The sequence below is a fragment of the Giraffa tippelskirchi genome, chromosome 4 (genome assembly GCF_054371585.1).
Source record: "Giraffa tippelskirchi isolate mGirTip1 chromosome 4, T2T-mGirTip1v1.2.pri, whole genome shotgun sequence".
Lineage (NCBI taxonomy): Eukaryota > Metazoa > Chordata > Mammalia > Artiodactyla > Giraffidae > Giraffa > Giraffa tippelskirchi.
In genome coordinates this window covers 140489769-140502646 of record NC_137278.1, presented here as the reverse complement: position 1 = coordinate 140502646, position 12878 = coordinate 140489769, and the positions used below count along the sequence as shown (strand labels likewise).

General features: G+C 34.7%; 1 protein-coding gene across 1 annotated transcript in view; it reads left to right on the top strand.

Annotated features, from left to right (window-relative positions):
- Positions 1 to 12878, top strand: part of CNTN1 (contactin 1) — a 364639-nt gene that overhangs the window by 303848 nt on the left and 47913 nt on the right. The window contains exons 20-21 of the mRNA XM_081587322.1: positions 2332 to 2435; positions 10448 to 10634. Coding sequence (XP_081443448.1) covers positions 2332 to 2435; positions 10448 to 10634 — 291 coding nt within the window. The remainder of the gene's footprint in view (positions 1 to 2331; positions 2436 to 10447; positions 10635 to 12878) is intronic.

The following is a 12878-nucleotide window of genomic DNA, read 5'->3' as shown; positions in this document are numbered from 1 at the left end:
AAATTCTTTAGATTTGAAAACCTCAGTGTGCCTGTTCATTCATAAAATTCACTAGTTTACCAACTCTTTAATATATACTCTTTTTTGATAAAATTTCTCCATTTAACTCCAAAATGCATAATGTAGCATTTATGTAACTTTTTTTTGTCATTACAGTAGCATGTTCTTTAGTGTTAGTTGCTCAGTTGTGTCCAACTCTTTGCGACTCCATGGACTGTAGCCCACCAGACTCCTCTGTCCATGGAATTCTCCAGGCAAGAATACTGGAGTGGGTTGCCATTTCCTTCTCAAGGGGATCTTCCCTACCCAGGAATTGAACCAGGGTCTGCAACACTGAAGGCAGATTCTTTATGAACAGTAGCATCCTGGAATTTTATTAAAGGGAATTTAGGCATAATTCTATGAAAAAGGGATCAGAAGGCCAATTGAAATTTTTTTCTTGGAAATAAAAATATATCTGAAAGGGATAAAATTACTGATACTGGTTCTCTGTTTTTCTAGAAACTTTAATTGAACTGATCATGTTCCTGAAGAACTTTATATATCTATGATAAATGATACATAGTTTTAAACATAATTACTCTAATTTCTATGATTTCCTATTTAAGTTACTACATTTTTATTATTTATTTTCCTATTTGAAAAGATAATATTTCCTTATTATACCTTTGTACTCATGTGCACTAGGTAAATAATTAATAACTAAAAGAGAAAATAGAAATTTTCATTGCTTTCTGTCCTAACACATTTGTGCTTGGATACGTTTCACTTAATTTTTCACATGTGTGACAAGCAACAATGGAAGAGTTTTAAAACTTAAAGCTATGTGAAATATTCTTGTAGGGAAAAGCACTATTTGTTAGTTTACCCAAGTTACATTATGTTTGGTCCACAAGAAACAATTAGCTATCCCTTAAAGTTTATGCTCTTTAGTCATAGATTTATTAGCTTTCATATTTGTTAAAAATGTATATATTCAAGTCATTCCATGATCTTTACTTCCAATACAAACATGAACAACTGTCTTATACATGTATCTATGTACACACACTCTTTTTGAAAGACTAAACACAGAAAAACAAACAGACATTTCTAAATTTATAATCAATTCAGGACTTTTTAATCCTCGGTAATGAATTTTACATTTTCAAAACTTGCTCTGATTTGGAGAAATATTATAACTTGACTCAGTCTTAATAGTTTGAATGACATATGTATAACTCACAGAGAAAATGAAAATATAAAACATTTTACAAGTTATCTTCTCACCCAGTATCATTTTTAATGTTTTATTTGATGCTAAAGTAATCAGGTAAAGGCCATGCTTGTCATGTCTTTAGTTATAGCCATCTGTATTTAATTATGTTTCTTTCCTAAATGTTTCATAAGCCTCATAAAACCTGCATGTGCCGAAACTTGTATAAATGTTCATTTTCTCTTTTACTGCTAAGAAATCAATCACAGCACTACACATTTACCTTGTTTTAGAAAGACAACAGTGTTCACATGCAAGACACTTTAGCATAAAAGAGTATTTGGCTTGTTAAGAAAAGACAATAAAAATTGATCATTCCTGATCATTTCTGCTTAAGATTTCCTTAGTTTCTTTGTGTAAATTTTGTAAGGGATATAGAGTACTTTTTTTTTCATGAACAGAGGCCTTTTTGATACATATTTGACTTGATGCCCAGTTGGAAGATTAGACTTATAAAAGCTTTCCTGAGCCCAAGAAGCAGTGAATGTCACAACTTGTTTCAAAGGATCTTAAAAAAAACTTAGCTTAAACATAAAAGAAAAAGAGGAAAGTATTGCTGTGTATCTTTAGCTCATACAAATAGCGTGAGAAAGTTGAAAATTAATTGTTAATGAATAATTTTCTGTAAGAAATACCTAATTTCCTATTTTTAATAATATATATAGAGTTGATAAGTTGAGCATATTAATAATAAATTTTGATTTGCATTCACAAGCTTCATAAACAAGTTAATTAAAAGAAATATAAAATATTAGTATGGTTCTTTCTCAAGGATATCAGAGAAATTCTTATGTATTTCCATATTTTGTAAAAGTGTGTGTGTACATATGTATGTATATGTATCTCTATATTAACATTCATATGTATGAATGTGTGTGTGTATATTACTGAGGGCCATGACATAAATAAAAATAGAGGAAGAAGTGATAAAATTATTGAACTATTTATTTTGGAAATATTAAAACTATTTTAAATACTAATGTATAGTTTCATCCATTCATACAGCAAATGGTACTATTTGAGTTTCTTAATGTAAGCATCTTATATAAGAATGCAATGTTCTCATCAAATTTCAGCTCCCAGTGAAGCCCCAACAGCAGTAGGAGTAAAAGTCTTATCATCTTCTGAGATATCTGTTCATTGGGAACATGTTGTAGAAAAAATAGTAGAAAGCTATCAGGTGAGTTCAATTTTTATCAAATTGAAATACATCTACTCATAATTATCAGCATATGTTTTCAAATATGTTGCATCTTTCAATGTTCTGTGTCCTTCTGATTTATGTGACAACTAACACTGTATTTTCTGTGTTCAATATGTTGGCTATTTATTAATTAATTATTAGTAGTAAAGCAGTGATTTCCAACTAACTTATCTATGAGAGATGTAGAGTCCTATGTGTAAGTAAACAATTGACCAAAATAAAAACTAAAGTAATAACACTCAGGCTTAAACACAATCTTTTGAAACAAATGTTCTCATAATATCTGGTGAATCTCATGTTTTTGGGAAATCATTTTGGTAATTTAAAATGTTTATCATATTTGACTCAGTAGTTCCACTTCCAAAAGACTCTCCTAAGGAAACACTTCTAAATATACTAAATATGTATCCCATTATATTATATATGAAGGCAGAAAATTGGCAAACTCAAAATATCTCAAAGGTAACTTCCTTTGAAATAAGTCTTATAAGAGTAGTAGGCATTAGCCAGCAGGAAAGGGGAGGACTTGTTTTAGTCAAAGGAAATAAGACCTAGGAAATTAAAGCTAGTTCTGTTGGGATCTTTATTATGAAATTTAGACTCAATTGTGTAGGAAAGTTGAAGTCATCTCATAGCACAAAGACTGAAAATTAAGAGGAACTAACATCATCCTACCTTTGCCAATGAGCAAATAGATGCCAACGTGTTTCAATGACTTATCTTAGTTAGCACTAAGGAAAAATGTCAGAGACTGCCTAAAATTCAGATGTCCTGATTCTAAGTGCTACGCTTTATGCCAAATCACAGACTCCCTTTATTTTATTCAGTGAGTGGACAGTAACTGACCTTCTGGAGCCATGGCTGGTGAGCTGCCCACCTAGTCAACTTGCCCTCAGTTCTTGTGCTTCATCATCCATCCATGGAATCATTTCATGAGGGTAGCATTTTGTCTCTTTTGCTCTCAGTGTCAAGAACAGTGGGCATATCATGGCATTAATGAAATATTCACTGAGTGCTGATAGAAACACTGAAGTATGGTCAAATAAAATGCTGCAATCTAGCTTTCTCAAGACCATGTAACCACAAGAGCAGCCTAAGGTTTTAAACTGCAAATACACAACCTAACAGGAAGATTTTCTTGGTATCATAGGTTATGATTGGGGTAGGTAGATGTTAAAATGTTTTCAGATTATTCTTGCAAACATTCAGCTGAAGTTATCATCAAGACTGTGGAGTTATAGAAGAACACTGTGAAGATCCAATATTCATAACATATTAAACTTCCATTTACTGGTAGAAAAGAAATGGGAAACAGAGAAATTCACTAAATGTTACAAGACCCTATAATAAACTAGTCCAAGGTGTCTCAAGAGAACACATCAATATTTAGAGTTTTCAAGCCATATTTTAGACATAGATTTTCTTCTTTTTTTTTATTATTGCTTTCTAAGTAATAGAAAAAAGATTAGTATATACCCCATGCATTGTCAAATTGCTAAAGATATATTTTACTTTGTTAAAAACATGCCACAGAAATATATCTTGTCTTTGTCAAATAATTACATATTAACTATTTTATAACTTCCGACATGCAGAGGACAAAGGACATACAAGATAGGAAATGATGCCCTGGCACCAGTGAATTTAGACAATAATCAGAATATTTGCTCTTGATGGGGAAATTAGCTAAATTAAGGATTACCAAATTAAATAGTCAGCAAAAAATAATCTTCAAATAATCTTTAACAGCTATGATTTCCTCAAATGATAAAAAATTGTATGCTAGCAAGTTTAGTTTCATAGATTTCTGGTGTTTAGCAACTCCACATTAGAAAATTATGAGCTTTGTTGCTGAGCAGACATGGGTTTAATCTCTCAGCTCTGTCACTTAGGAATGTTGTGGAAAATTTATTCAAATTGTCTGAGCCCTAATTTCCTCACCTACAAAGCTGAGAGCAGTCATTGCCTCATATCCTTCCAGCGTGTGGAAGAAATTAAATAACCTGCACTTAATGTTATTCCCTGTTTTATGTCATTGGACATTTGAAGAAGACAATGATGATGTTAATAATGATAATTGATAATATTTATTCATCCTTATTATATTAAATATTTAATTAAGCTCATCATATTGAATCGACACCATCACAGGGGATAAATACTATTATTTTTTTTCCATTTTAAAGATGAAGAACTTGGAGGTTTAAAAACATTTATCTGAGTAATAGTTGATATATCCTGACTTGAACCTAGGTCTTGCTTCTCCAGAGAATAGTTAAAAGTGTTGGAAGTAAATCATAAAATTATTATTGCCATTTGTTCCTTTTAAAAAGCCTTTAAGTTTTTCACACAGAGCCTTGAATATCAAAGAGTCAAGCATGACAGTTTAAAGGAGACAATCCATAACATTTATTCTCCTCTAAGAAAATGTTCTTTATGGAGGAAAAGCTTGGCTCGCTATAATATGGTTATTGTTTCTGTTTTAAAATAGGAAGGAAAAAGTCAATGATTTAACAAGACAGATGATCATGAAAGCTAATACTCCACTGCACTTCCCATGAAAATGTACTATGGGTCTAAATTATAAAGAAACAGAAAAAAAACAAGTTAATAAAATAAGATAAACAAAAAGCTATGTGATTGACCCCCATCTCAAGGTTAATTTCCTGAGATTTAAGTGAGAATTGTAGGCAGTTGGATTTAAAAATAAACCTTTGTGGTTTTAAGTTTATCGTATAGAAAGTTCAAGTTTTATTTTCCTCCCCTCCTCCATCTGCCCCACCTCGGCTAGTTAAAGAGCTCACCACTTCTAACCTTGATCTTAATTTCCTGCAGTGTCGGAGAAGGCAATGGCACCCCACTCCAGTACTCTTGCCTGGGAAACCCCATGGACGGAGGAGCCTGGTAGGCTGCAGCCCATGGGGTCGCGAAGAGTTGGACACGACTGAGCGACTTCACTTTCACTTTTCCCTTTCATGCACTGGAGACGGAAATGGCAACCCACTCCAGTGTTCTTGCCTGGAGAATCCTAGGGACGGCGGAGCCTGATGGGCTGCCGTCTATGGGGTCGCACAGAGTCGGACACGACTGACGCGACTTAGCAGTAGCAGCAGCAGGTGAACTAGAAGAATTCAAGAAGTGTTTCTTATCAAAGGCATATCAGAACTTTGGGCTCCTGCCCAGGAATCCACAAAAGACTTAGTTTACTTACTCAGCAGGTAAAGAATTCCCTTAATGAAAACAAGCGCAATGTGCTATCAGGAATAACAGAAAGCCTCTTAGCAGCTGAATCAGAGATTAATGAAGATGACTGATTACTCTTAGAAGATTATCAGTCCTGAGTAGTTTACTCAGAAATCTTAAAAAGCCAAATTATTGTGGAGAGCAGAAGCTCAGGTTATTGCATAGCTCAGGTTGTGGTATTTTCTTATTTTGGAGAAGGCATGTTTCTTCATCTGATCTCTCCTAAAAAGAAAGTCAGACACGGGTGTAGAAAAAGTTAGTGATTTTGCTATTGTTATTGTTGCTTATTTATTTGTTTTAAATATGATCTCAGGGAGTAAATAAGAGGAAAAAGCAGAAGGAACAGAAGAGGGAGAAGCTTGGTTGGAAAAATGCTTTATCATGTCGGCAACCACTGTAGGCAACTGATACCCCATCCCTTGGGATCTTTGAGGAACATCATTAATGTGGTTCAGAACTGACCCACAGGGGATGAAAGGGGAAGCTTTCAACCACTGTAATTGCCCACAGGTTAAGGATGGCCCCAGGGGCACCACCTCCCCTCCCTGCATGAACTGAAGGGCAAAGTTCACACTGCAGCATCAAGAATGATCCAAGACAGGAAGTGAGAGTTTAGTGGAAATAGCAGAGGAAAAATGAAGGTGGTACTTACGGGAAGCTGGTTGAAGCCTGCATAGAACTGTTTAGTTCCTGCACCAACGGCTAGAATAAAAATGAACTTTGAATAGCTTCCAAGAGGTGTAAGAATACAGATTTTGAAAGATTTATATTACTGCTCTTCTTAACCCATAGAATGTACTAATGCATGACTTAGTCTGCGATCTGGATGATATCAAGCTATTATATAACATCTTTTTAGAGGCTGAATCTTTTGTTGCAGAACCTCAGTTTTTATTTAAGTAACCATATTTAGATTATTTTCTGGAAAACTGTATTAAATCCATAACAAAAGAACATTCAGTTGTCATGTCCAACTCTTTGTGACCCCATCCATGAATTCTCCAGGCCAGAATACTGGAGTGGGTAGCTTTTCCCTTCTTCAGGGGATATTCCCAACCCAGAGATTGAGCCCAGGTCTCCCACATTGCAGGCAGGTTCTTTACCAGCTGAGCCACAAGGGAATTGCAGGAATATTGGAGTGGGTAGTCTATCCCTGTTCCAGAAGATCTTCCCAACCCAGGAATTGAACCTGCATTGCAGGCGGATTCTTTACCAACTGAGCTCTCAGGAAAGCCCATTAAATCTATAACAAAAGAATATTCAGTTATCATAAGTTTTTTTTTTTCAGAAAATTTAGAATTTGAAGGAAAGAATTTGGAAATCTGCAACAAAAGTTTATTACTGAAGTAGAAAATAACAATGGAGCAAGTCTAATTTTCAAAAGTGCTAAATGTCTTTAAGCACTGCCATAATTGTGACATCTAGGTCTTTATTTATTTATTAAAATGTATTACATTTCCCTTGGAAGGAATATAACTACTATCTTTGTTCAAAAGTGGTATTGTTGTAGCTCATAAATGTATGGAAAATATAATTATTCTTTATTAAAAGTATGAGTTAGTCCTTTTAGTGAGGCTTTTCTCTTCAGCTTTCCAATATTGTTACAAAGAGTAAATTTTCTTGGGGTAAAATTATGCACTTAGATTGTTCCATCAAAGATATTAGTAATCTATGTAGACTTAAACATTTTGATTTCTTTCTTTAAAGATCTATGAAGGCAAAAACATGTTTGGTTGGTTCACTACTATATTCCCAGCACCTAGCACAGTAGCTGGTACAATGTATATACACAACAAATATTTATTCAATGAATGAATGAGTGCCATACATCAAATGCAGTCCTCTGTACATCGTGTTCAAAATAATTAATATTCATCCTCAAGCAATTTATAATCTAGTAATAGTAGAGACCAGTAATGATGTAATTCCATAATTGTTTAATAAACACTAAGATAGGTTAACACTAGACATGGAGTGTTGTGCAGATTTTAGGAACATGTAAATAAAGGGTTAAATTTATATAATACCACAGCATGCAATAGAAATAAATACACCATATGTTGCTCTAGCATGTGAAAATGAATTTATGGTCTACTATCCTTTAAAGCAAAAACTACTTCATTTACTTATTTATTTTTACACTAGTTCTTTCAGGCTGTCTTTCCGTCTCCCTAGTGATTAGTCAAAAGCCACGCATTTGTTCTGCTCTATTACTACAGGTTCACTTCATTCCAAGCAATTTTCTCTCAGGTTAAAGTTGGTTCTTCACCTCAATGGGCAACTCACTGCAAGGATCAAAATGCAGTCGCCCAAATCGTCTATTTGAAAATTATCTCTAAGTGCATGGCCAATGGCTAGTTCAGATAAAACACACAATGCCATATTTTATATAGACTGTTTAATTTAGAATTGTTTGAAAATATTGCAATTTATATGTAAATGCATGATTTGAGTTAAGGAGAGAACTTATTCAACCAAAATAATTTTGTATCAGATGCTCTCATTAGTAGATTTTTAAAATACTGTAAAAATGTCATTCAAATCTCGTATTATAAAATAAGGAAATCAGAGATTATTTTGCACATGCAATAACTCTCTGGGCACCCTAGTTACCACGGCACAACTAAAGCAATGCTTAAGCTTATTGGGAATTTCAGTGGAGACCATATAACATAGATCTGTGTCAAAATCTGATGAATATAGTAATTAGACACTTAGGATATAGATGCAAAGGGTAAATTAAAAAAAAATTTGTCTTTCCTTCTCTATTGCCAAAACGCCTCATGGAATTTTGGGTAAAATGTCAAAAAATTTGTCACTGTTAAGTCCTCATTTTAGTTCTTAGTATCTTAGAAATATCTAGTTAAAAATCTTCTCTTTTCCTTTATGGTTTATCATAGAATATGGAATATAGTTCCCTGTATTAGGACCTTGTTGCTTATCCATTCCAAATATAATACTTTGCATCTACCAACCCCAAGCTCCCAGTCCTTAATGGAAAAGAATATAAAAAAATAATGTATATATGTATGCAACTGAGTCACTGACGTACAGCAGAGGAGGTTGGCACAACAATATAAATCTACAATGCCTTAAAAAAAAGTTTCTCCTCTTTAAACTGTATAGAAAAGTTGTGATATTGGAATGAAGATTGTAAAAGTTGGTCTCAGTCAACTGGCATCCATATAAAAGTACCTGAAGCTCAGGGGCTTCAGTTTTGATTGCTATATAACAAGGTGTTGTTCTTCAGTCACTAAGCTGTGTCCGACTCTTTGTGACCCCATGGACTGCAGCATTAAACAAGGTAAATGCTACCATTCCAGACTTGTTGAGAAAAGAATACACGTGAATGATCCTACTTTAGTACCTGGCATTTCATTAGAATATAAATGCACATTTTATTTCTCTTCAGCCAAGCTGTGGAAGAGGCCTTATGTGTCACACAGTTCAAATGCCCACTAAAATTTAGGCTATCTTCCTCCTTCTCAGATGAATGTAAGCACTGCCTGAATGCTCCCAGCATGAGGAAACTCATGCCTTCACAAGGATACTCCCACCCTCATAAATCTTTTCTCTGCCATCTGACTTTGGAACCACTTGGTATAATTCTACTTCCTCAGTTCTGAGCCATCCTTTTGGTCAGAGAGCAGAAAAGCCGAAGAGATTCTGTCAAAACTCTTTGGAAAAAATGTATTGGCATCAGAAAAAAATGAGCACTAGACAACAAGATAAAAATATATCAAAGGAAACCAATCACAACTTAGTAACTAGCCTTTTTTTTTTTAAATGCGCTCATTCTATATTTAAACCCCATTTTGTTACTAAGGAAATTTGAGCTATCAAGTTCCATTTTATAATGGCTTCATATGTGTTTACATAAAAAAATTTCAGAATTATATCAATATTAAATATTATCTTATAGTATTTTGGTTAATTGTGAAATTAAAATCTCATTGTTTTATAGACAGGACATTTAAAGTATAAAATAGAGCTAAACTTATAAGCAAGCTTTTATTTTTATTTATAACTTAGATATAATTATATATTTTTTAACCAAAAGTTTATTTGAGGAATGAAAATTATAATTCATAGCTTTAACTTAAAATTTAAGAAATTATGAAGGCTGTCATTGATATGCTACATGGCAAAAGTAATCATTTCTAATCACAACAGGAATGAAATTTTTAAAAACATTTTAAAGATAAATAATTTCTGCTACCAGTTATTAGGTATAATATTTTTTTAATATCTGTTCTCTATATAGATTCAAAGAAGATACTTTTACATACTTCTGAAATAAGCTAGCAGAAAATAATTATGCTAGCCTGTTTTAGACCATGTGGTTGTTTTTATCAGTGACCCTTAACAAATTTGCAATCATATAAACAGAAATAAAGCAGAAAACCAATGAAATAAATTATTGTGTCAAATGCTTCTAAACAGAGACCAGTTTTATGTTTTGAGAGCAAACCTTATGCAAAGTTTTTTGGCTTTTTCTCTTTTTTCATCTGTGTATGGCTATTTCAGGCCTTGAAGTGAGGCTTTAATTTGCTTTTGACATCTTTAATCAGATCTGCATTGTATGCTTTGCCATAGTCTAAGACTGATAGAAATGGAACAGTAAGTAACATTTGAGAAACTGATGCCCAGCCATCATCAATGGTGTCATAACAAGTTGAAAAGAATTTTTTACAACTGAAGTGTCTGAATCATGAAAAAACTTCACTCAACTTGAATGTTTGCAGATTCGGTACTGGGCTTCCCATGACAAAGAAGCAGCTGCACACAGAGTTCAAGTTGCTAGCCAAGAATACTCGGCCAGGCTGGAGAACCTTCTGCCTGACACCCAGTATTTTGTGGAAGTCAGGGCCTGCAATAGTGCAGGGTGTGGACCTCCCAGTGATATGATTGAGACCTTCACCAAGAAAGCACGTGAGTCTCAATATTTGCATTATATACTTGCCAAAATTCCCAATTGATTGAATGATACAGGTACAGGTGAGAGAAATTTACTACCTAGCAATCTGAGCACACTTGGTTTTCAATTTTAGCTTTTAAAATCACACAAGTTTTAAAATACAACAAAAACAAACAAAAACATTGTTAGTTATTACAGATGAAAAAATGTGGCAAATACTTTCACATAATTAATATCCATTTCAGAAATAAAATTGCAGAACCTCTTTTTCTAAAGACTATCCACAAAATCTTGCATCATTAGATAATTAGTTTATTATTTTAAACTTGGTTTTGTAAGAATGCATCAACAGCATGAGAAAATGAAAATTATGTAATTTTTCTATGCTTTATGTCATCATTGTACAATGCGAAAGCAAGTTAAATGTTAGAGTGTCATCTTCACTCTCTTATTACTGTATGTTCTCATTGTTAATGTAATGAGACCACCTGCCCTGCTCACATTTTCTGGTCATCCTCATCTCCCTGGCTTCACTATGATAGCTCCTTCTTGAAATTAAGTTGAACAAATAGAAGAAGAGAATTTATATTCAGAATCCTGGAAAGTTTCACAAGAATTTGAAGACATTATTACCACTAGAGTTTGGAAATTTATTTGTGTAAAAAGACAGTCCTAATGGTATAATAGAGCATGGAGGTAGGATCCAGACTTTGGTATCAGAGAGGGGTTTCAAATTTGTCTCTATCACTTACTCAGTTGTGTATTGGTAGACATATTACCTCAGTATTTAAACATCAGCTTTGTAACTTATAAAAAGAGCATTCATTCCTTTGTTATTTTTTCCAGTTTATTAATTTATCAAAAGTATGCTATGTGCCCTCAACAGCTCTAGGTATTGAGGGTAGAGAAAAGGTCAAGCCAGACCCAGATCCTCTTCTCACAGGATTTAACAAACTAATGGAAAGAGAGGGAGAGAGAGAAGGAAGGAGAGAAAAATATGACAAATAAATATGATAACATCAGATGACAGAGCAATAAATTAAAAAAACAGAGAATAAGGGAGGAGGAGACCAAGATGGCAGAGTAGAGGACTTGAGCTCACTTCCCTCAATGAACACATCAAAAATACACCTACGTGTAGAGCAATTCTCACTGAAAACAAACTGAGGGCTATTGGAAATACTCTTCTACAATCAAGGCTCTTAAGTAAGATCCACATAGAGTCAAGTTGAAAGGGAGAAGTAATCAGGCTGGGACCATAGTCCTAGTAGGGGACATAGAAGTGGAGGGGGATATCACAGACTCAGAGATCCTCCCTGGAGAGTGGTTTGAGCCACATCTAAGGTTCCCCAACCATGGAGTCCAGCACCAGGAAGATGAGTCCCAGTAGCAGATTTTAATACTAGTGGGACTTACAAGATGGCTGTAGAAAAATAAGATCTCATTCATGAAGAGCAAAATCTGCTGGAGTGATTTCCTGGGACAGCCCCAGCATATGTCCCAGCCTATACCAGATGTCTTCTTGAGAACAACTCCCCAGTAAAACAAAGGCTACATTGTCAAGGAGATTGTGCAACTGTGGGGGATAGAACTGGCAAAGAACCAGCACTGGATCTGAATGAAGCAAAGAAAACCATTGCTTGTGCTCACAGAGGCTGTGAATTTGGATCTGTCTCAAGCTCTGACTGTCTTGCCAGGACAGTCTTGTCACATGCTCTGGCCTGCCCTGGGCACCCACTCTAGTACCCTTGCTCTAGCACTGCTTAGCTCTGGGGGTAAAGATGCTGTTGCTGGGGGGAGTGGGAGAGCACATTTAAAGGGAATGAAACCAGCTTAAACTTGACCCACAAGGCTTCTGCTCCAGCACCTTGGGACCCAAAACTACCCTCAATAGAATGGTGATGGCCATTGAACATAGGAGAAGTTCCAGCTCCCACCTACCTTTGGATAGAGCCCCTCCATTTCTGGCCCCATATCCCACTAGCATGCCCTAGGAAAATATGTGACCTGTGTTAATTATAGATCCATCTCTCCCATCAAAGCCACTGGGCATACGCTGACTGATAGAGCGACTACAACATAGGAGCACACTTTCAAGAACTGGATAGAATTACAATTGAGCTATTTCAAATACTAAATGATGACACTGTTAAAGTGCTGCACTTAATATGCCAGCAAATTTGGAAAACTCAGCAGTGACCACAAGACTGGAAAAGGTCAGGTTTCATCCCAATCCCAAAGAAAGGCAATGCCAAAGA